The sequence below is a fragment of the Netta rufina genome (genome assembly GCF_964035555.1).
Source record: "Netta rufina genome assembly, chromosome: 5".
In the NCBI taxonomy this organism is placed as follows: Eukaryota; Metazoa; Chordata; class Aves; order Anseriformes; family Anatidae; genus Netta; species Netta rufina.
In genome coordinates this window covers 31,707,650-31,732,417 of record NC_140128.1, presented here as the reverse complement: position 1 = coordinate 31,732,417, position 24,768 = coordinate 31,707,650, and the positions used below count along the sequence as shown (strand labels likewise).

The 24,768-nt window shown below is 38.5% G+C and overlaps 1 protein-coding gene across 1 annotated transcript in view; it reads right to left on the bottom strand.

Moving 5' to 3' along the window:
- SPTBN5 (spectrin beta, non-erythrocytic 5) overlaps positions 1 to 24,153 on the bottom strand; it is a gene marked incomplete at its 5' end in the record, with an annotated part of 96,223 nt that extends 72,070 nt beyond the window's left edge. The window contains 18 exons of the mRNA XM_084286987.1: positions 782 to 921; positions 1,698 to 1,944; positions 2,594 to 2,881; positions 3,574 to 3,825; positions 5,502 to 5,632; positions 6,191 to 6,343; positions 7,127 to 7,318; positions 8,186 to 8,392; positions 9,540 to 9,740; positions 10,543 to 10,696; positions 11,165 to 11,397; positions 12,844 to 12,982; positions 13,895 to 14,526; positions 17,392 to 17,620; positions 18,590 to 18,747; positions 19,607 to 19,726; positions 20,807 to 20,974; positions 24,043 to 24,153. Coding sequence (XP_084143113.1) covers positions 782 to 921; positions 1,698 to 1,944; positions 2,594 to 2,881; positions 3,574 to 3,825; positions 5,502 to 5,632; positions 6,191 to 6,343; positions 7,127 to 7,318; positions 8,186 to 8,392; positions 9,540 to 9,740; positions 10,543 to 10,696; positions 11,165 to 11,397; positions 12,844 to 12,982; positions 13,895 to 14,526; positions 17,392 to 17,620; positions 18,590 to 18,747; positions 19,607 to 19,726; positions 20,807 to 20,974; positions 24,043 to 24,153 — 3,755 coding nt within the window. The remainder of the gene's footprint in view (positions 1 to 781; positions 922 to 1,697; positions 1,945 to 2,593; positions 2,882 to 3,573; positions 3,826 to 5,501; positions 5,633 to 6,190; positions 6,344 to 7,126; positions 7,319 to 8,185; positions 8,393 to 9,539; positions 9,741 to 10,542; positions 10,697 to 11,164; positions 11,398 to 12,843; positions 12,983 to 13,894; positions 14,527 to 17,391; positions 17,621 to 18,589; positions 18,748 to 19,606; positions 19,727 to 20,806; positions 20,975 to 24,042) is intronic.
- Positions 24,154 to 24,768: the final 615 nt, after the last annotated feature.

Here is a 24,768-nt window from a genome sequence, read left to right as displayed (position 1 = left end):
ACAGTAAAGGAATTACAGATGACACTTGAGCTTCCACAACAACACAAAGGAGCTGTTCCTGATGATTTATCTCCTTGTGAAGACATTTGTAAATTTTTAACAGCAAACATACTGTATACATTATAAACATATCTGATACTGATAAGTGAAAGAAAAAATGAAATATGCAAGCATTTAATGTGATTATGTTAAAGCAGTTTTAACACTATACATAGTTTATGATAAAAGAAGAATTACCCTAGTGTTCTGTAAAATGCCATTTTTAACCTAGAACATTTCACTTATTTGTTCTGAGAGAACAGGAAGCTTATATCTTTCTAAAATACTCCCCTTTCCCTGCCCTCATCCAGCAAATCACAGTCTGTAAACATCGAATCATAGAATGGCTTGGCTTGGCAGGACCTAAAAAAACTACCAAGTTCCAACCCCCCTGCCATGGGCTGGATCACCTTCCACTAGACCAGGCTGCTCAAAGCCCCATCCAACCTGGCCTTGATGTCCCATCCAGGGATGGGACATCCACAGCTTCTCCAGGTAACCTGTGCCAGTATCTCACCACCCTAATAGTAAAGAATTTCCTCCTAACATCTAACCTAAATCTAACCTATTTAGTTTAAAGCCATTGCCCTTTGTCCTTGGAGTCTGAATCCTGTCTTAGAGAAAGATTTTCATTTCACTCTAATCATACTGGATAATTTATTAAAACCAAATCCTTCCTGTGGAATCCCTGTCTTTTCTAAACCCCCCTTGGAATAAAAAGGAAGGAGGAGTCTGGACTCACGCGTGAGATGCAAAGTGCCCGCTTTCTATTAGGTTGACCCCATTTTCATTAAGTGCTTCAACTCGTCTCTTCAGCGCCATTAGCACTTGTTCAAATTCACGATGTTGTTTCAGCAGGCTTCGAACAGCATCTACATGGTCCTGCATTTAAGAAAGAAATATTGAACATTTTTTTTCTAGGTCGTATGTTGTTTCTGTAGCAATGAAAAAAAAAGGACCTTACTATCCCCTTTCTCTTTCAGACAGATGGACACTGTACATTTAGCACATGCATAACACGTTCAGGGCTATAAACAAGCAGCAGATGTGTTTAGGCTTGTATCATATCTGTTTCTCCATCTTATATTTGTTCCTACATTATGGTTCCTTTTCACCTCTTAAGAAAATCTGTATTCTGCATCTACATGTATATGCCAGCATGGCCATAATGAATAAAATCTCCAGTGAGGGAGAATAAAATTCTCCTTCACTGATCTTGTGAATATTATCTGCATTTGGTTTTTACCTTCATTTGGTTTAACATTTTTAACATAATTATTGAAAAGAAAAAACGTATTTTTTTCTAAACTGAGTTTTTTATTTCAATGAAAAAAACTAATTATGTTCAAGCTCAAAACCTTTTTTTTAGCATTCGACACCAAACCGGTCACTGAACTGTTTTTAAATCATCTGACATGCAAACACAGCAATAGATTACAACTCTAGCTATTTTTAAAAATGTTTTTGAGACAATGTGTCTCCTTTTCATTATGATGAATACAAACATAAGAACATGAATAAGACCTGAAAGTCGAGTTTCAGTGTATGAAAATGCCATAACCATAAGAATGAGGAAGCTGATTTAATTAAGAAAATTGTTGCGACTCCCTGGATGGGGAGAGGAATTAGGAAGAAACAAAATCAGCTGCCGTACATACCCCAAGGTCATCTCCCCGGAGAAAGGCCTCATGGCTAGAGAGGGCAGCATTGATACGGTCTCCTTCCCTGTTGAACTTCTGCAATTCCAAGCCATCCTGCAGCTTTTTCTGTCGCTGCTCCCACATCTTTTCCAGCTCTTTGTTCTCCTGGGCAAGCCTCTCCATGTATTGTAGGACATCTTTGGTCCTGCTATTACTGGGTAGTTCTTGGATTACTTTGCGCCCAAGCTCTTCCAGTTGCACAAATCTTCCCAGTGACAAAGAAAAAGAAAGAAAAGTGATAACTCACTGCATGAGGGCATATGAATTCTTTTCTACTATAGCTGATTTTTCTCTCAGCAGTACCTAGACACTAAGCTTTCCTCAATCCCACTTGCTCTTTCCCTGCTAGCCATTATTGTACACTACAAAGTGCATGTAGTTGTTTGCTCAGGGATACAGGCTAGAGGTGGTAGGAAGGATTTCCCTATTTGATTTGAAACCCCATAGAAATAGGCTTTCCCATTAAATGGACAAGAAGAGCCAGCTCTGTATCTGAAACTTTATAATGATACAGAGTAACAGAACTGAAGATGATAGCAACTGGAAACATAAGGCCTAGGAAGAGAAGAACTGGGTGAAATGAAATAAAGTGCAGGTGGCATTATTCCAGTGTCAGGAGAACTGGTGAAACACTACTCCAAATAGACATCTCACTCTTCTTGCCATCAGTATAAGAATGCAAAAAATAACTGGATTTTGTGTTCAGCCATCTCCTTTTGACATTAAGTTTCATGAGCATTTAAAAAAACAGCGTAATTTTCACACACAATTTATATACACAACAGACAAGTTTCATCTTCACAGTACTGTTGTAACATCACTCCACTCTGCCCAGCCTGATAGAATCTCTTTACCTTTCCTTCTGAGACTTAATTTCTTTCAGAAGGTCCTGATGTTCCCTCAGCAATTGCTCTGCAGAAGCCACATCCACACCCATTTCTTCACTGCTCAGTTTCTCCCTGATGCCTTCTCCCCACAGCAGAAGCCTGCGGCTGTCTTGCAGGAAGGACTGTTGATTTTGAGCCTGCTGCAGAACATCCCGCTTATTTTGGGTCTCCAACTTGAGCTTTGTCAAAAGCCTCTCCATGTTCTCCACCTGCTCTGTGATGGCCTTGCTCTCTGCGGGGTTGGTGTCTTTAATGCTACAGCAAGAAATCAAATACATTTAATTGGATGAACAGCTTCGAGCATTTAAAGCTTGAGACAAGGCTCTTTAAAAAGTAATAGATTTGAATATTTACATTTCTGTTAAAAAGAATGTCAGCAAAGGCACCAAATACTCTAAACTAGAAAGAAATATTGGTGTGAAAATGGTGTACTGAATAAAGTACAGCCTCTTGAAAGACTCTGGTAACATTCTCATGGTTCAATTAACTCATTCCATTGTGAATGTAAAGAAGACTCAAAGAACTAAACATCGTTAAATTCCTATTTCAAATTCAAACCCTAGTGCACAATTCTCTGTTATCTTTACTTCACTCCCCTGATTACTGTCTTTCAGGACCTAAATGATAACAAGTACAAAATGTGGAATTAATTCCCATTAGTAGAGGCAATTTGACAGAGCCACAAACAATCCTGTGGTTTTTACAGATTCCTTCTACAACAGCAAAGCCTGGAAACAAACACTGTATCAATCACACAGGCATACTCAAGAAATATATACTATATTATAATACTATAGAAACAATATATATAAAATAATATAGAAATAATACTATAAAGAAATTCCAAGGGAAACTTCACAGGCTGCTCATTTTCTTCATAGCCATCATTTACAACATTATCTTAGAAAATTAACAAGGAATATAGAAACAAAGAGCAGTTTCCTTACGATTTTGCAACACTCCTCAAGTACTCAATTTTCCTCTCCATCACCAGGACCTCTCTCTCAATTGCAGACAGTTTGCGCTTGTTTGACTCCAGCCCAGCAGGTGAGTTCCCTGGTTCCAGATCCCTGAGCTGTACCATCTTGTTTTGTAGTAGTACTCTGATGCCCTGACAGTCCTGAAGAAATGTCTTTACATCAGCCACTCCAATCAGTTCTGATCCCTTCTCCTCTTTCAGCAATTCCATGCATTCCCACCTTGGAGAGAGAGAGAACTCAATTACTTGCATGTAGCCTCAGCCACTACCTCAGGACATGCCACCACCTAAAAAACAGATTCAATGTGTAGCCTTTCTTATGCAAAATTTTAGCCAGAGTGAGATTTGTTTCTGAGTTGAATTCAGAAAGCAAGGAAGTAAGCATATATCCTTTTTCTATTCGTTGAAGTCTTATGTAACAGACTTCATCAGAACTTAAGTGGGCTGAGGATGTGAACAACAGTGCTCCCCAGCAAACTCAGAGTTCATCACAGTGACATCTCAAACAAGGGAATCCTGTTCAGGTGACCAGAAACACTTAACATGATGCAAATAAGCAGCACTGGTTAAAACTGGGACCTGGCTGCGCCTCACAGTTCCAGCTGGGTGGATGTACAGGAACATGTATACAACAGGTACCAAACATACATGGTGAAGACAAAACAGGATTTACTGTTCCTTTCAATATTTGCGAAGGGCACCCTCACCCCAACCAATTAATCAAATCAGTTGCTGCAGTACAATATAAATAGAACTGTTTGAATCCACTACTGTTACCTGAGAATGGATTTGCATTGTGCTTTCCCTGCCACAGACATGCAAAATGCTGCAGTTTAAATATCTCAATGTCAAGGGCCTGAGGGAACCCCCCAGTCCTGGATGTATGACATTGTGCTTGGGACCAGCCTACAGCTAGTGCAGCCGAGGCCTGCCCTCTTCCTGCTAGTGACAGTGGGGACAGCTGGGACTCACATCTGACCCTGGCTACCATCCTGGGTCTTCCCTGTTTGCCTCCCTATGGGACTGGCCCTGCCTGCCAGGGCCCCTCTCCTATCCCCATCCCCTTGGCTCCCAGTTCCCCATCCCATACAGAGCAGCCAGCCCTTGCTGTTGCCAGCCATGAGCTGTTGCTGTGAGACCTGGTCCATGGAGCAATGTGTCCCCCTGAAACATCCCTGTGGGGACTCTGATCTGGCCTGGAACCCACATGCCCTGGCCATGCCCAGGGCAGTCCTGAGCAGGCTGCCCCAGTGAAGGTCTGTGCAAGGCGTGGGGATGGCCATGCTGTGAGGAGAGGCTAGCACGCAAGCCCAACGGCCTCTTCTTCCCCCATTGGGGTTTGGCTGCTGGACCCAAGGGCCCTGTCCTGTTGGTGGTTGCAGGGACAGACTTGACAGTGAAGGGAGAGATGCCAGGGCTGATCCCAGCCCTAGGTTACTGCTCTCCTCAGAAGCTGATGCTGCAGGGTTGGGTGCAAGCTACAGCCTGGCTGCATCACCGCCCTGCCCCAGCCCAGGCATGACCCTGCTGACCAAGGCCCTCAGCCCTCACCAAAGATGAATTTCCCATCCTGACTGAAGCCTCTCCTGTCACCATTAGGACTACAAACTTCCCCTGTACCTGATGGGCCCTGGCTCTGGGGAGCCCCAGACTGCTGGCCCCAGGTAAGCAGCACCTGCCCCTTTTGTCCCATTCCCATGCTGTTGGTGACAGCTGGAACCAAACTCAGCAAACTTCAGCTACATACAAAACTCTCCCCTCAGGATAGTTCTGGGAGTTAAAAATCTATCATGCTGGAAATCTCAATGCAGTTTAGATTAGGCATGAAAAGGTCAGCTCTCCAATTGCCACCAGCTGACATTCTGCATTTTCCCATTTTCCCAGTAGCACCTTTACCTGTTATTGATCTCTTGCAACCAAATCTGGATTTCAGCAGATTTGCCAGGACTGCTCTTCCCATATTTAGCAGCTAAGTTTTCAATTTCTCCCAGTTGACCTTTCCCTGCAGCCAGTTCTGTTAAAAAACTCTAAAACAGAAAAGGTACAAGAAGAAGAACTTGAAGTGTTTCTTTTTTTTTTTTTTTCAATTCTATGGACACAGTTCTCAATCATTTTTTGTAGGCACTCATCTTCTACTTTGACAGGTGACATCTCCACCTTGCTGTTCATTTACCTGCCTACTGACACAATATAAACCCGCACATGCAGTTCCCCTATAGTCCTTCTGACTCCTCCTGGTGTGCACACTATGTCTATGCACGTATGTCCCACCCCATAGGGATGCAAGTGCAAATAGGATTTTTTCTTCACATGGCATTTTTCTTTAAGTGCTATAACAGAAACCACAGAAAGAAACCTTTTACACCATGATATTTTAATATGATATCATGTCCACAGGAGAAGTTAGACATAATTGCATCAGCTTCAATAAGCTTGACCTAATTTATACCAAAGGAATATCTATGCACAACACTGTAAGTTGCAACAAATGAAGGACTCTCAAAACTTCACTTCTGATGTCTATCCATTCGCCCAAGGTCAGTCTGATTTAAAAGGGGTCATCTGCAAGCAGCAAAAAGGGATACCTGATATTTCTGTTGCATGACTTCCACATTGTCTGCTTGAGGCTGAAGAGTCCGAAAAATGTTCTCTTTTTCTTTCATCCATGACTGAAATGCTTCGCAGGAGCTACAGAAGCGGTAATATCCGATCATCTCCTCCAGAGCCTTTTTCCTGTCCTGTAAAACAGATGAAAGATTAGGTGTTGCTATAACAACTACTTTGTCTTTTGAAGGAAAAAGTTCCTTGCATGTAAATAAACTACAATACACAGGTGGCAGCTTGTTAGTTTTGATGTTTAGTGACAGACACTGCTGACAGAGAACAGACCGTGTTACCTTAATACTTCTTACCAGAGCAACAGTGATTTATAAGTTTAAGAGAAGCAGTTAGTGTGCTCAGCCCTGGACAGGCAGCAAGACCACTGTGTTTCTTGCTACTGACTGAAGATTCACCCCATACAACGTGTTTTTGCTGGTTTGTTGGGCAGGAGTGTAGCAGGTAGGAGTGAAAGTTAATGAAAGGAGAATATGGAGAACTCAGATTACATTTGTTTACATTTTTCAGCATTGTGACAGCCCAAAGATTTAGGAGTTTTTTTATCTTCTTTTATTTCTTCCCCCCCCCCCCAAGTCAGGTACAGGCTATCATCTGCAGCAAGCAAATATTAGGAAGAAAATACACAGAAGGATCCACTCTTCAGAAACATTTGAAGACTGGAAGGTAAATGGGAAGTTTGCCTGAATAAAGTGAATACACAGGCTCTCATGCAGTTTGATACAAAACTTCAGTGATAATCTCAACCCTGCAAGTTCCACCCTGAATAGCAGCTGCATTGTTCCTGATTGAGGCATAGTATTGTAACTGAAGAGCAGAAGCTGGCACAGCACCTAACCTCACTTTGCATTGCTTTGGACTTGGCTATTTTAATGAAACACATAACATTAATGGAAATGCTGTACCTCAGCCATGTTCTGTAGGTTTTCATAAAGTAAGTCTATTTCATCTTGGGTCTTCCAGATGTTCTCTGGAACAAAATGAACATCTGTACTGGAGCTTCCAGGAAATGCAGTTTCAGATGTAGCCCAGGTTCGACTGAATGGTAGCTTAGTTGTCTTTTGATTCAAGTCACTTGGGGCTTCTGTCTTAACCATCTGTTAAGGAAAATATAACAGAATCAAGTGGACGAATATTTATGATTTGGATAAAAAAATTCACGTAGAAGGAAAATTCGGACTTGCTAGTTCAGACCACAATATTCAGACCTTCTAAACAAAACATTTCCAGTATTTGTTTGAATGTTTCCTTTTTTATTTATTATTTTGAAATAATTAACCAAATAACCAAAAGACATTTAGAATTTATTTAAAGAAGTTTAATTTAGGTCAGTTGAAAATATTCTGACTAAAAATTCTCATTTTGTGCCCGCATCAACAATGGGTTTTCTTAACTTTAAAAACTGCTAACAAACCAAAGAATCTGCATCCTAATGTCTTTTTTTTTTTTTTTTTATAAAATTTTTAATACTTTTTGAAGCTAGCTGAAATGAATACTGTTATTGGAATAAAGGGTGAGATGGGATCTGTGTAGAGCAGTGGAGGGAAATAATTATACAGATGAGCATATTTCTAGCATTTCACAGAACATTAATGAGGTAGGCTAAGACTGGTCAATGAACTTGTTTGTCATCTAAAAATTTGCTTCAATTCCAATTCAATATTTCTACTGAATTAAAAAAAATATATATAATTTCCATAATATAAAATTATAAAACTATCACAGACAAGATAATTTTAAAACATAACCTATTCCACCCTGAAGTGCAACAATGCAAACTTAACAAAGTTTTATTCTCTTTGTTTAGAAAATAAAATTCTGTTGAAATTGATGCCTTACTGAAAATATATAACATTAGGACAGTTTTTTTTTCAATTGAAAAATATTCTGTGTGACATTTCTAGCCAGCTTTAATAATTATAAAACAAATGAACAAAATATGACATGACCACTCATCTACTTACTGCAGCTGGTGCTTGCTTTGCTGCAATATCAGCCTGCTCTTTCAGACGTCTCATCTCTGTGGAATAGGCTGTAATCTCCTTTTCCAGGCGCAAGTGACGATGCAGCAGTGCTTCAGCACTCGATTCGTCTTTTCCATAGTCCTTGCTGGCCAGAAGGGGTTGCCTTTCTCGCAACCATGAATTTGCTTCATCAATGTCAGCAAAGTACTGAAGGGAACACAGAATTAGAAAGCACATGGTTTCATCCTGAAGGTATCATAATCAACTCCCTTCTCTTTTGAAAATAATAAATAAGGCAGAAATGACATTAGGTCTATAGCTATATGGTTACCACCAGGTGTTGTGACAGCTATAAATAAGTTGGCTCTAAAGCTTTAAGTCATCGATGTTCTTTATTATATCAAGTACAGACAGTTCAGAGAATCACGGTGAGTAAATAGGTTCAAACATTGCCTTCTATAACTCTTTAAAGAAACCTAACTAAAGGTTTATGCTGTTTAATGGCAGTGTTGAAAGAAAGCTGGAATGTACAACATTGGTAGACACCTCATAATTCCAAAATATTCATTTCTGAAGGCTCTAAAAATTAACCAGCAATGAACAATGAACTCAGCCTACAGCAAAATCTTTTTTTCCCCCATAAGATGGCCAAACAACAAAATAAAAACCATAGTAGTGAAGGGAAAAGAAAGAAGTAAAACACAATAATGATGTTAAATTTACTAGATAGAGGAGACAATTTAGACTTCATCAAGAACAGAGCTGTTAAGCTTTGTTCAAGCAACAGACCGAGGAAAAGATGTGGGAAAGGGACAATAATAAGAATACCTGAGATTCTGTAATGTGATCTGTGAATGCTGATTGTATAAGAGCTACCTATCTGCAGGTGTGTGAATGTCTGCATATGTAAAAGACCTGTGTAGATCAGAAAGTCACAGTGAGATGTTTCCCAGGCTTTGAAAAAAAATCATGGTTGATCCAAGCCTTATGGTGTGCTTGTTCTGTTTAGATTTTCTGTGTGGGTTGATTTTTTTTTTTTTTCAATTTAGAAAAAATGTCACACAGCTACCAGATCCCACCTTCAAAAAATATTGTACACCAGCAATATTATGCAAGATATTTCCATTAGAGTTTTTAATTGAGAGCAACCCCCAGACACAGTACTCCACTAGGCACAAACCACTCAAATCCCCTGCCTAGCTGGCTTGCAGGAGGGACAAGATTGAACCGCTGGAAATCTCTTTCTGATGACTGAGTGACACCTGAAGACTTCCTTGCACTGTTGCCCTGTATGCAGTGACGCGGGGCAGAACCAAACCACATCTGTGTCTCCCATAAGCAAAGACCTGCTTACCTGTTTGATGAGAGCTGCTGCCTGCAGGCGGCTTTTGCGATTAGCCACTTCATCTTGGAGCTGCTGCCACAACTTTTGGAGGTTGTCTGTCTGTCTCAGGATGTCATCCTCACGTGCAGGATTCTTCTGGCTCAGCTCCCAGCCCCTCCTCATTACATCTGCACAAATGGCCCTGTGGGAGTTGCATTCTGCTTCGAGAGCCTAGCAGAGTGTTAGGAGACAAGTGAGCTCAACTCATTCACTCACCACCAGCTGAGAACAAAAAGGGGGGTTCCTATTCTCACCTACTATAATACATATGCTTGCAAGAGCCCTATGTCTTAGCTGTGCCTATGACTTTTCCCTGAACCCTAAGATGATTGACCCCTGCTTCTCACACACAAGTAATCTAACTTTTTGCAAAGGCAAGTTTGATATACAGTCTTCTCTGAAGGAGATATTTGTTTGTGGTCCACCAGTTCAGGTGTCTTATGCCTTTCAGAAGCAGCAAATACATAAACAGATGCACACACACATTAAAACTACCAAATAGGCTCCTGTTTCAGTTTTGTCACTCAAGTTCACTTGAGTGACAAACAAGGTCTCTACACTTGTTTACAATGATTCGTTGTGAGAAAAAGGCAGTAGCTCATATAGCTAAACTTGTGACATTAGTCCACAGCAAGCTTTTAGGAAAAGTAGTTGTTTCTACACAGTTTACACAATGCTATCCATGGGGCTCCCATCCTAACTGCTGTTATTAGTGATCAGTCTTTTCTTTTTACACCATTTCTTTCTTTCCTCATATCTCTCCTGGCTAGGAAAAGTGATTGGGAAAAACAAAAAAAGTGTTTTTTTCTTTTTTTTTTTTTTCTTTTTTTTTGAGTTCCAGACACTGGTCATGACACTTGAGATAACAAGTGATTTGATAGTTTTCTTATAAGTGCTGCACTGACTGAAGAACATAGATGTTCTGAAATTGTGCTATATACAAAGAAAAGACACTACTAGCAGAATAAGATACCTTGTGCTTCTGAATGGAAGCAGTAATCTGGCTGACATCTTTCCCTAATGTTGTTGTTCTTGCTAGCTTCCATTTCTCAGAAATCCATGATTCTTCCTCTTTGCAGTCACGGAAGAACTCAAATAGCTTCAAAGCCTCTTCTAGCTGAGATTTTCTGAAACAAAGAAACAAACAGTATATCTAAGTCAGAATTAGGATTCTAAATCAGAATAAGGAGAAAATGGTACAGAATAGCATAATCAAAGAGCTTCAGAACTTTGAAAACAGAAAATTTGAATGTCTCTAACTCCTTTTTGTCATAGCTTAATCTATTCATGCATGAAAACATGGGAAACAAAATAAAATTTCCTTCTTCCTCTAGGAGATGAGGAGATAACCACATGATAATCCAACTACACAAAGTAAGTCAAAAGAAATGCTGAGAATGAATCTATTCTTTATCTATAATAGTGAGTCATCTCTTTCAGTCAGCTGTAATGAAAAACATTTAAGTTGCTTGTGTTATGTCTTTATAAATGGAGAAATGAAAAAAAATCAAATGTGAGGAAGCTGTGTCTTCTGATTAAGGGGGACTGATTGACCATCCTGATCAGGAAGAGGAGAGCCATAAGCAGAGTCCTACCGTGTTTTACTCAGAGCTATAAGGTTCTGATACAGCTGACGAAGCATCTGAACTTTTGCATAAAGCACTTCTGGTTTAACTGTGCTGTCCTTGCTGATTTCTGCTGTCCTTTGAGTGATGTGTGTCAATCTGTCATCATAGGAAGAGATCTGCGAGTCAACCAAATTGTGCTTTTGCAGCAAATCTACTACTTCTAGAAGTTGCTTCCCACAGTCCTGGGAATTCACAAGTGCCTGCAAACAAAGTGAGAAACAAAAGGCATTGGCAGAGAATGCATCCAAGGGCCCAGGACAAAAAGAAATCAGTTCAAAGTTTCCTGTTGACTCTGATAGCTTCTAAATGTAAAAGAACAATGTCAGTTATGTAAAGCTGAAAAGCTGCCTAATTAGAAGAATCATACTTTTCTTTCAATTTCACAAGATAATGGCAAGAATCCAGAGTTTCTATCATCTACTTTAGCAATAGTCTTTTCAAGTAAGTATCTATTTTTACATCTAAGTTATTTCTGTTGGCACTTAAGGTCTCAGAAATCTTGTGCACAAGAATAGCCCTTTCCTATACACCCATCCCTATGCAGACTGATTCACAATCTGTATTTGGAGAATTCTTCAATAACCCATTTAATGGTATATTTCGAATGCAGGGCTTTTTTGTTTGAGAAACTTACTTGACTTTGCTTTCTAAATAATGAAAATAGTAATTATTTCATTGTATTTTATTTGGGCTTGGTGAAGGAATTGCATGCTTTAAAGTCTGTCCTCTTTCTAATTGCATCAATTAGTCCAATGTAGGGTGTTACATTTCTTTACCAATCTTTCATTTCATATCTTCAGGCCAGCATGGTTCCAACAACATTATCATCATTAGATGTTCTTTGCTGACTAACATTAGGACAGACAGATTCATAACTTATGGATATTTCTTATCTTTAATTTGAAATGCACAACTTCATATAACCTGTTGATTCTTTCAATTTAGGTACGACACATCCTTCAGTTCTAGGAATTTTTCTGTGTTTAAGTAAAACAAGGCAAGACCAAAGAATGTATATATGCTGTCTGCCGTCACAAAATCAATATGAAACAAGTTATTTCCTATGCTAAAGAGAAGATCTGGGGCTCTGACACCCTAGTAATACTTGGAAATTCTTGCTAACAACAATCACTGTGCATTTGCAGTAGAATTTTTCTCTCTTATAAGTTTAGGTACCTAAAACCCAGACATATGCCTGAGCTAGTTCCCACCTCTCTAATCACTGGAGGTATTTCCAGAAGATAATTCACTGGAATTACCTGGAATGGAAACAGGAGGCTATTTTTTTCCCCTCTTTTACCTTCAGACTTCTAAATTTAGGTGAGAGATGTACCATCTTTATTTTACTACATAATTTGAACCTGTAGTGCACTCCTAGCAATACCACATCTGGCTTTCTGATTAGAGAGAGTCCCTGTAACAAAGACTGTTTTTTTCTCATGTAGGTACCAGCAATGATGAAATTCACAGTTAGACACCCATGTAAAAATGGTGTATTTTCTATAAATGATTGACTTATTTTATGTTGGTACCAGAAAGTGAGTACTGTAGTCCACAGCAGCCCCTGCAATACAATTTTTTTTTTTTTTTCAGGGGCACACACTGGTAACGGTGTCAGTTGTGTGCTGTTGGAGAGGGATCAGTACCTGCAGCTCCTTCAGTTCTTCTGTAATAGCATCAATGTCCCTTAGAAGGCCCAGAATCTCCTGCATTGTATTCAGGGAGTGTTGTCGTTTTTGCAGCTGATCCAGAAGATCCTCCCATTGCTTTGAAATGCTGCTTTGCCTATAAGGGAAGGAGAGAAATGACTGACCTGCTTGGATCAAACGCTCTTGGCAGCATGCAAAAAAATTCCCTGGTGGAGGAGGATGGGCCACAACCGCAAAATAGGTCAAAATGACTTTGTTATCTAATTAGTGTGGCCACGAGGAGAAATTCTGTCTAGCATATCAATTGTCATTGACTTTTTAAATTTAGAAATCGATGCTTATGGTTTCTCACACCTGACATTGCTTTTGTCTGATACAATGGAGAGGCTTGGAAAAAAAAAGTGCTTTTTAAATGGTTGCCTAAAGTAAAAATGTAATCTAAACCATGTCATAAGTCACAATCTCCTCTCAGGAGTTTGCTTTACTCTTTTATAACTGTTTTTCTTAGTTTTCCCACTAGCTTCCGAATTTTTCTGATCTTGGAAAAGCAGTGAAAAACCAGAAGAAAAGTTATTTTTATAATATTTTTAGCTAGTCCAAAATCAGGATATACCGATAATCAGAGAAGCCATAATTTCTCAAGACTTGAGAACTGGAGTCAGTTTGGGAAGATTGAACTAACCTCTGTCTCCTAAAACACAGACTAAAAACGAAATGTGTTGATTTGGAGAAAAAAAAAAATAGTATACCCACAAATATTTTTTATGGAATATAGGATTTTTGGAAGAGCAAATATTGTCATATACTGGTGGAAAAACCTTAAAACCATTTTTCATTACAAATCAGTCTGAGATTTTGGGGGAGAGGAGGGGAGAAGAAAGCATTTATTTTATCTGCTGAAACTGTTCACAGGTAGAAGTTCCTGCCAGTTCTACCCATGAGGAGCAGAGCTATCATTCATAGCTACAATATGTCTTTCTCCTTCACACCACAAAAATTCAATGAATTTCAACCTTCACCATTACATGGTCTCATGACCAAAACTCACTTCTTCAGGATCTGATCTTTGCTGTGATAGTTCTCCTGGCTGATGACTCTGGCCATTTCAGCCAAAGCTGTGAAGCGTTCCCTCCTGGGAAGTACATCTGCCACAATGGCTTCCAGCTTCTTACTGGCAGCTTCCATCCTGTCTGCACTCTCTGGCCAGAAGTCCTGCTTCCCGATCACTTTCCTCATGTCTTCCAAGTAGGACTCACGTAGGGCTGCTTTCTTCAGGAACCTCTGGGCTAGCTGTTCTAGCTTCTCTAGCCTCAGCATCTCCTTCTGCAGTGCTTTTCCCCGGTTGTGCTCTGCCTTTTCCAGGATAATCCAGTGCTTTTCCACGTCCTGCAGTGTCCTCCCCTCTGGGGGCAGGTATGGTCGTTGGTTGTTGGCTCTCTGCTTGGTCCTGATGTTGAAGAGATGAGCTTCAATCATGCCTTTCTCCTGATACTTGGGAGGTTTCTCCACAGTGCGGAAGGTCTTGAAGTTAGCCATGAGTAGCCACATCTCCTGAAGAGAGTTGGGGAAATGACGGTCATCCAGCTCAATCACCTTCTGTTTAATCCATTTCAGGAGGTCAGAGACCATCTGCTCATACAGAAGCTTCAAGTCATCTATCTCCTTTAGGAGGAACACAATCTGTAATGGGAACATAAATATACAAGTCACATAAGAAGCAGAATAAAACAAGATGGGTAAGTAGAATGCAGCATCTTCTTCCAAATACTGCAATATGCGTCAGGGAGGTAACATTTAACAAGCAGATTGCCACAGTCATTGCATTTTTATAACAATCATAGAATGGTTTGGGTTGAAAGGGACCTTAATCTACTTCCCATCCCCTGCCATAGGCAGGGATGCCTTCCAGTAGTAGTAGGTATATCACCGAGGTGGTAATAGCTGTCATGCCAGAGGCCAGGTGAAATCCTAGAATGACCTTCCAATTTATCCAATGACACAGATAAATAAATATTATTTAACATCTTATTTCAGTCTTTATTTAAGAAAACGATAATTTTGGAATTAAGAACATGTGCATGGAGACTGTCAGCAGTTCCTATGTGTGCTGACCAGAAAGCAAGAATCCCATACTGAAGGTTCAGATTTTTTGTTTCACAGTGGAACAGAATTAAGATCTTCTATAAAATTCTCTTTCATAAAAATAAAACAATCTTATTCTATCTGTTAATATCCAATCACCTCCTCTTAGGCTCAACCACCTTGTGTGGGGAAGACCATCTGACAAGATCTTGGTTCTCTCACATGTCAACAAGCAGCCTGTGGTCAAACAGGTCCTTCTCAATCTCTTCTGTTGGAGCTATTTTGCTTTATATAATTATCAGAGAAACAGAATTTATCATAGCTGAACAGGGGTTGGTAAAGATGTTAACTCTGATTCAACAGTAATTTTTCAAGTTCATGACATTTCTCTCTTTCGTCTGTGGTCTGGTTTGCATTTATCTCAACTTCAGGTAAATGCTATCCATATAGCAAACATTAAATCCATAGTGAAATAAAAAATGTTAGGAATAATTCACCCTTTCTTTCCATTTTACATATTTTTCCATCTTTGTATTTTTACTTTATATTTTTTTCCTCACTCTAACTCAGTAGCCTCCCTGCAGGCATCAGGGCTAATGCTGAACAACGTCATCTGCCTCTGTCATCTGCCTGAGCCTGCCCACCCCAAGCAGGCAAATTAATAAAAGAGATGGCACTGAGCAAAGACCCATGCCTTGCAACTGGTAATCTGCTTTTGCCTGACAGAAAATGCACTTGGCGATGAATAAACATCGCAGTGCTGGAAGAGGAGTAAAACAGCACCAACCTTGAGCGAAGGAAAAGTAGCCCATGGTGTCAGGGCTCCCTTCTGTATTTTCTGCCATTGTACCCAGTTCTTGCTGAAAGATCCCAGTAATTGCATGCTCACCTCACGTGGGTGGGAGAAAGCAGATTCACCTCCCCAGGGTGATTCTCTCCGCCATCCTGGTCACCCACTTAGCCTCAGCTCAAAGGCTTCCTTGACACATTCAGGCTTCCCTCCCCAATCCTATTAGTAAATTCAGAGCTGCATATTTGAAGGGACTAAGGACATGAGGAGATTACCATCTGCTTTGCTCTCCTTCTCTATGCTTGTGTGTGTAAAAAATGCAGGAAGACAGGAGAGCAATATTAGAGACAGACTAAAAATACTGAAAGAAACAGAGAAAAAGTATATAAGCAGAAAGACAGAAAAGAATGAATATACCTATACAAAGTGGAAAAAAAAATGGAGCGCAACAAAAACTAAAAAAGGACAGAGTAAAAAATATTATTGCTGTGTTTGCCCTTAGACATAATAACACATAAGAGACATAATCTGTTAATTCTAGCCAAAAAGCAGAGTTTCAGATGGAGTCCAGTCTAATCCCACTCTTCTCACTTATACCCAATCTTTGTTTAATTAAATTCAAAGTCTGGCTCCCATCTCAAACTTCTCTAGAGAACATCACTGTTACTGATACATATTTCAGGATCATCTTATTCTTGTTCTGCACCGCTTAGATGAGCAAGCTCTGCTTCACAAAAGGTTTTTGCCTTGTCACCACCAGGGATGTCCCAGTTTTGCGCCTCCCACTGAGCAAGATATTCCCCCTTAACTGTACAGGAAGTTAGTTAAGTCCATTTATATGTGTAGGCCCCAACCTGAGTGTACAAGTTTTCTGTGGGCTGTTTGTATATTTGAAAAAACAAAACAAACAAACAAACAAGGGTAGAAAGAAATTCTGAAGGTGGAAAAGAAATTATCTCCTAGGAAACTGATCTTCAATGAACAATAACAATATTTTGGCCAAGATCTACTCAAACTTCCTTCAGTTTTCCATTAGCAGGATGCAAGTGGTTTTAATGTAACTCATAGTCTTATGTAAGACTAAATGTATAATGAAACTGATTAAAATATATATACATATTTTAGCTGAGGTTTGCTTTTTTTTTTTTTTTTTTTTTCCCCTAGGAGATTTCTCCCTTCTTTTGTGTTTTTTGCTCATTTTTGCTCATTTTTTACCTCTTTCTTTGCACTTTGGACCTGACTAAGGAGTTAGGAAGAAAGGATGAGAATTTTCACAGGAAATAGAAATTCAGGGTATTCTCACAGAATAAGGAATCATCTTTCCTATTAAATTAGAAAATTCTTGACTGACTCTGCTTTTGTCTAGCTGTAATTCTCCCAAGATTAATGAGATTTATATGGCTTCAGGTGCATTAGGGGCATAACAGCTCTCAAACAAACTGTGAGGTCAAAAAGGGATCCATTTCCAGTGAGATAATTTCAATTCCTTTAGAAATCAGAGCCTACAGATGCTCCTCATGATTCAAGTGACAATAGAAGGTCTTTGAAATGGCTATGCAATTTGATTCAGTTCAAATTATCTTGAAGCTGAGCTTGCAGTAAAAAAACATTTCCAACACAAATACAACTCTATGTATTTCGCTTTTAATTTCTGAAGATAGAAATGCACTTACTTTGGCAAGTCGCTTTTGGATTGTCTGGCCTTGTTTCATTCTGGAGAAGTAGTGGTAATAGAGTGACACATAAGTCATGATGGATCTCTCATCTGGATAGGGTACTGCCACATCCTCAGCATCAAGCAGTTTGCTGATCCCTAGCACTTTCTCAGCAACGTTGAAAGCATTGTTCAGGTTTTTGATGGGTTGGTCCTGCCGCAGTGAGCTATACTGAATAAGATCAGGCCTGGGGACAGAGAAGAACAGAGAGAAGAGAGAAGAGAGATTTGTTTGCTTTAAGTTATTTCAGACAATAAGCCATAAACTGTTTATTAGACTAAGGTATGTGATAGAAATGCTGAAATTAATCTGTCTGACCCTAAGCTTTATTAAGGAGAATCATATCTCATCTACACAGCAGGAAAAAATTTCTCCTTTATGAAACTGAAATACCACTCCCAGCAAATCTCTGACCTTCACTTATTTCTCATGCTCACTGATGGGTGAAAACCAACACCCACTAGACTAGCAATTCTGAACAGGGAGATGACTCCCAGCTGGGTAAGTTTCAGGGAAACAACATGGCATTCTGTTAGAAGATGGAGCAGAACTGTTAGTGAAAAGCAGTTTTAAACTAAATTTAAAAAAAATAAAAAAAGGAAAAAGAAAGAAAAAAAAAGGTAGATTTAGATTAGATATTAAGAAGAAATTCTTTATTATGAGGGTGGTGAGGCACTGGAACAGGTTGTCCAGAGAAGCTGTGGAAGCATTTAAGGCCAGGTTGGATGGGGCCTTGGGCAACATGGTCTAGTGGGAGGTGTGGTAGGATGGTTGCCACGTGACAGGGTGGTTGGAATTATACAATCTTTAAGGTCCCTTCGAAGTTATACAATAAAAACAGTCTCTAAAATAACAACTTCTGAAAATGAGCAATGTGAGTGGGCAACACTGTTCAGAAGTGTGATATTCCCTTAGAAATTCTATTTTACTTCCATCAAAATAAGCAGCCAATCAGGAGCTTTTGGTCCTTCCTTCCTCCCTCCTTCCCTCAGAGGCAGTGTATTTGCTTTAAAAAAAAAGAGTTTTCAGTGAGTAAGGGCAAGGAGAGAATTTTACACTTTCTTGACAAATACATATAATACAGACAGTTGTCCCTTCAGACAACTTGTGCCAGAACAAGACACAAAGAACAAATCATCTTGAACTCAGATTTTACCTGTGGGCATGAATGAGCGCATTGAAGGCCAACCCATCACTCCAGCTTTTAGAGAAGTCCTTCACATTTACATTGGGATAGCTGGCAGTTTTATGCTGACACCAGATTAGTAAGGCTTCATTGGCGAAGAGATGATCAGCTCTGCCTCCAAATTCTTCCTGTGAAGACAACAGGGAAAAGAAAATCAGTTTGAACAATATATGGAAGTGGCATCAGTGGTTTTACTCTTACATTTCCAACAAAGGTCACTTTGTATTACTTCTGTCCTACTTGGAAATCCCCTCTAACAGTCATGACTTCCAGACTGTAACTGACATGAGGGTAGAATGATTTAAAATGAAAGTAGGAGTTTTCTTTCAAAGTAAAAGTTAATTGAGTGAACTCCTAAATTATAATGTAAAATGAAGGTATTTAATTTTATTTTTTTTTATTCTTCTGTAAGGTTTGTAAAAGTCAAATAAAAAGCAAGACAGAGTTTATTTTCTTTCTTAGCTTTGATTGGAAATTCAGAAAAAAATAATGTATTCAGATCTATTAGAAATCATTAACTTTGATTTCACAATGTCTTCATAGGATTTTATCTCTCATGTACTTAAGAGTACATGTTAAATAACTACTTTTTCTTAAAAAGAATAAAACAGTAATAATTTTCCTGAGAGAAAGAGAAAAGGACCAGCCCCAAGCTCATATATAGACGTAACTGTCATCAGATAAACTCTTTCTGGAGTCAAATCCAGTAAAAAGGGAAATCCAGTGAAAATTGTACCCAATTTTCACAAATGAGTGATGAACATGAATATCCTATATATCTCCAAGTTAATGTTTTCTGCCTCTTTGAGAAACTGAAATAGATTCAATTATTTTTACAAATTGCTGGCAAGTAAGTGGGTAATATTATAAGATCTGCATGATCAAAATGAACAAGAAACATCATCAAAATAGTCCTTTCCGGCCTTAAGCTCTACAAAGTTTCTGCATTACTCTAACCAGGCAAAAAAGATGAAGACCTTGTTTTACCTTGTCAAGTCTGATAGATGAAATCTGAAATCGAAGTATAATGATCCAGATGAGTCCCAGGATTAAGGTTCTGTCACCATCTACAATATTCTCAGGACCGATTACTTTCACTTGTACCTGATAATAAACCAATATCTGTCAGGCATTGAACTAAGCACAGCTGGAATATGTAAAACTACTGCAGTGACTTGCTGAAGCTGTTCAAATCAGAGCTCTGAATTCCCAATTTTTACACCAGGTAGCTTTGTGTTTAATGATGTTTGCTCTGCCCCAACATCTGGGAAAACATAACATTTACTTTAAAAAGTAAATAATGAAATATTTTAAGTTGACTGAGAAGAAAAAGGCTGCTGAGAAATATTTTAAATTCATTCAGAAATTGCAGACAGGTGACCAAGAATTACTCAAGCTTCAGAGAATTATCTGAGTTCAGTAGGGACTATTTTGAGAAGCTGCCCAAGTATGAGACCAGTCACCATCTTTGTCAGAGGAACAAAAATGTTCATTGGTCGCTTTGTTCCACTCTTTACAGCCCACAACTCTCCTTCACTTACCAGGGAAATAAGGTTTGGACTTTCGGGATAAAACAGCTTCTATTTCTAAAACCCCAATAAATACATAATAATAACAGAAGAAAAGTGATGTAATTATATGAGTAAAACAGATAGTTTCACTAGCACAGTAAACTCCTCCTTGTCCCCTGTGGCTTTGTGTTTCTTATGACTTTTTCTCCCAGCAGCCCTGGTCTCCTTCTTACAGTCACATATTCTTATTTGCCAGTCCATTTTCTTCTTGTCTTATAGCTTTCCACTATTCAATATTAAAACTGGTCCACATTCTTTTCACATGGCTAATACTTCTATCAGAAAATGTGAGTCTGAGAAAATACATCTTTTTTAATGTGAAAATGAATATTTGTATGTATTTTTCCCAGTTTTCTTATGAGAAGTTTAAAATCTGCATTTCAAAATGTAATACATTTCCATTTAGGAGTGACTTGTTTTGGAGGAACTCTAGATATTTCTAAGTCACGTTACTCATACAACTAAAAATCTGATGACATTTTTTTCTTTTAATAAAACCTGGCCTGTATTCAAAGAACATTCTGTATTAGAGAAGGAAATAAATATGAACATTAGACTAATTAGTAACATGAGTAAACTTTTGTCATCTATAATATCAATATCAGTATCAACTTACCTTAGATTTAAGAAATGTAATGGCTTTGCTGTTGTTCTCTAGAAAATGCACTCTCATCTTTCCCCGGTTTGGTTTGGGCAAAGTTTCTCCAGAAAGCAACTCCAGGAGTTTCATGAGATAGATGCCATCCTTGAGGTCTATGTAAATATTTTCTATCTCAACATTTACCTGAAAAGACCAGTCACACAATATCAACTCTGGCTGCACATTTGGCCCACATAATCTCAACTTTTAATAATAAACAAACAACATCTTGTTGTTTCACCGAGTCTGCTGTGTGTCACTGCATATACGTGAAGGATAGATAAGTGGTGGCTCTTAATTCACAAAACAATGGATTTGCAGAAGGACTGACATTATTTCTGAAAGTAGGCTGAAGTAAAAAAAAAAAACAAACAAAAAACAAAGACAAACAAAAAAAACCACAAAGCAAAACAAACAAAACAAACAAACAAACCAAAACCAACAAACTAAACCAAAACACAATTGAGCAAATAAAAAAAAAAAAGCAGATTTTGAAAAATACTAAAAAGTTCATAATTTTATAAATTAAACATTTTGAAGTGCTGACATTTTTTGTTTCAATTGAAATGAATACTTTCAGCTTTTTATTCTGAGCAATGCATTTCATTTCAAATTTGAGCTAATAATCCCCAAATTAAGTGAAGCAGAATAAAGGAAATCAGAAGATATAACAGGTTTGCTTTATTCTATGACTCATATTACAATCCATAATCTTAATAGTCTGTTAATACCTGCTTAAATCCGCACTACCACCTCAAGTCTCTATATTTAGCGTCTCACACTTGGCACAATTACTAAGCAAAATAATAAGATCTCGTATAAAAATGTATTTCATTGCTACCAGTAGTAAGGTCACCCAATGCTTAGGTGATACAACATGACATCATGTGTACTCTGATCTAACAAGAGCTTGCCTTGGGCGTTCCCTTTTGGCTTCATGCCACTAGCCATCAAGAAGTGACATTAAAACCATGCCACACACCCAGCAATAACTTACTGTGATTCTGAAATCACGGTAAATAATCTTTTCATCTCCCCCAAAAAAAGAGCGAGAGAGAAAATATTTCTGAATTTTAGTAATTTTTTTTTTTTTTTTTTTTTTAATTCAGAGCAGTTAGATGTAAGGGAAATAAGAGATGAGTAACATAGAGATGTATATCTTGGCCAATTACTAATCAGTTGAACAGATTTTTTTTTCTTTTTTTTTTCTTTTTTCTTTTTTTTTTTTTTTCCAGAAATCACTGCAAGTGTAAAAGCAGCTTAGAGAGACTTTAAGTCTATACTTTGTGTGAAACAAGAACTGACAACTTTCTCTGACTATCTCCATAAAGAACTCCCTGTTTAGCTGCCATCTTTACTTTTTTTTTTCTATATTAAATAATCTTAAAATTCTGCCTGTGGTATATTACCATAACAAAAGTTAAAGCTGTTATATTCTGTGGCACTTCTATTCATGAAGAATAGTTCCACTTTAATTTATGACTTCCTATACCTCCTTTATGCCACACTCAGCAACAGTTGTAGTAGCTTTGTTGCATGTCTCCACAAAAAAATAAATCACAGAATGCTTAAAAAATTCAGTCCAGTACTATTCTTAACACCAGACTTGAAGTAGTCAACAGTGTGACTGAGAATACTACAGTGTCCTGTAGTATGATCCTATCAAGGATCATTAAAGTGTGTGTTGACGAGGTTACTACATTGCTGAGAAGACCTTGATAAGCTCTCAGTTTCTGCATCACTTCTTACCGTATATGGTTTGCAAAGCTCTCACAGGATTTTCTTTGCATGCTTTTATGATACACAGTCAAGTACTGTGCAGGAAGTTATGACTGACATTTTAATCTTTGAACTTGAACATGTTTTTAAAATTACAAAAATTACAAAATATATACATCAATTTTTAGCTATATAGAAATAATTTCCTACATCATAAAAGCTTAATTTTCTGCAGGTAGCAAAACAAGAACATGTTTTGCAGTTCCTTTCTCAGAATAAGAACAAAAATATTTTAAAAGTTTGTTGTGCTCTAAGGCTGCCTTTGCACAAATCAACAAGTTAAAACATTGCACTGAAAAAAAATGCATCAAATAATACTGAAACATTGTACAATAGTCATGAGCTAGAATGGCTAAAAGAGGCCCGGTCCTGCTTGGTGTCTCCAATGTCCATTTTCATTAATATCAACAATGGACTCTAGAAAAGTGTATTGTTCTCGGATGATGATTCCATACTGTGACATAGCTACGTTGTTTGTGCCTGAAATTAGTTAATCTGCAGTAAATCTGGTGATTTTTGGAATATGTTGGATTACCTTGCACACACACAAGTAAACTATATGCTACCTCTGATGCTTTCTGGAAGTGCTTTCTTTTTTACTTACAGAAAGCACACTGATCTGTAATTGCACAGTCCTATTTCTGAAGCTGCTAGACCTAAAGTAACTTTTTCAGAACTGAGCAGCAGCTCAGGCTGGACTGACCTCTATGCAGAAGTCTCAGGCAGCACAGAAACTCCTTAAATTTTGCTTAGTCAATTTAAAATGAGGTATTGTTTAGGGAAATCCAAACATTTGTAGATACTTAACTTTTCAGAAGAACAAGAACAAATAAAGATCTTCCTCTGGGAAGATCAGCCAGATAAACTGTGTGTCACAAAAGTGACATCATTCATAGAATGGCTTAGGTTGGAAGGGACCTTTAAGATCATCTAGTTACAACCCCTCTGCCATAGGCAGGGATGCTACCCACTAGATCAGGTTAGCCAAGGCCCCATCCAACCTGGTCCTGAAAACCTCCAGGGATGGAGCATTCACAACTTCTCTTGCCAACATATTCCAGTGCCTCGCTATCCTTATAGTGAAAAATTTCTTCTTAGCGTCTAATCTAAATCTATCCTCTTTTAGTCTAAGACCATTTTGGGTCTTAATAGGTCATTACAGGTTTATAGGTATACAGTCTACAGAAGTAAACTTGAATTTCAGGGAAGACAGGTAGCGTGGACAATGAAGATGGATGTGAGGTGGAAGACAAAGGCTGAAGCACTCTGGTTAGTCAAAGCCTTTCTTGCTTGTGTACATGTGTAATGGTGACACTAAGGAAGGGTATGCAAAAATAAGATAAAACTACAGTGGGTGAAATAATTAAAAACAAACAAGCAAACACACACACGCACAAACACGAAAAAAGCATAGAAGCATAGTAGCTACTTACGTTATTCCTGAAGAAGACATTGTTCATCCAGTTGGTGAAGGTTTTCTTTTGCATGAACATACGCTGCTCCTGCAGCTTCTTGATGTGATCCTTTTCATATTCACTATCCATGGTGGCCTAGGAAGTCAGAAACTCCAGTGAGGTGGTCAGTACTGAAGAGATCTGCCTGGCCAGCTACAAACAACAATAATGTGCCCAATACATATACAGGGAACCTAGCCCTGACAGGTACAAGATTCAATACCACACCCAGCATAATACCTTAATTTCCTCTTGCTTGTACTTTGCACTTTATTTTCACCCAACTTTATTTTTACTTACTAGAGTTCTCCCTTTTGGAATGCATCTCTACTTTCTGGATGAAAATGAGATGTATTTACGCAGCTTTCCCTTTTTCTTTCAGTCTCTCCCCAGCCACTTGATCCCATAAGAAGCACCATGATCTGAAAGTCATTAGTACCTTCCTGGAGCGTGCAGAAAGCATATGACTGAGAATTGATCTTAGACCCTGTTAGAAAAGAGGGATCTGCAAATCACCTAAAGCACTGCTTGAAAGTATGTTACGCTCTTGGAGGACTGGCAGGCATGCTGTTGGCTTTCAGATCACAGTATTCTAGAAGAGATCAAGTAGTTGTTCTGAAAGGAAATAGAACCAACTTGTTTTTTTCCTCTTAAAAGTTCAATTTTTGCATGTCTTTCATTGAAAGGATGGTGACACAGGTACGT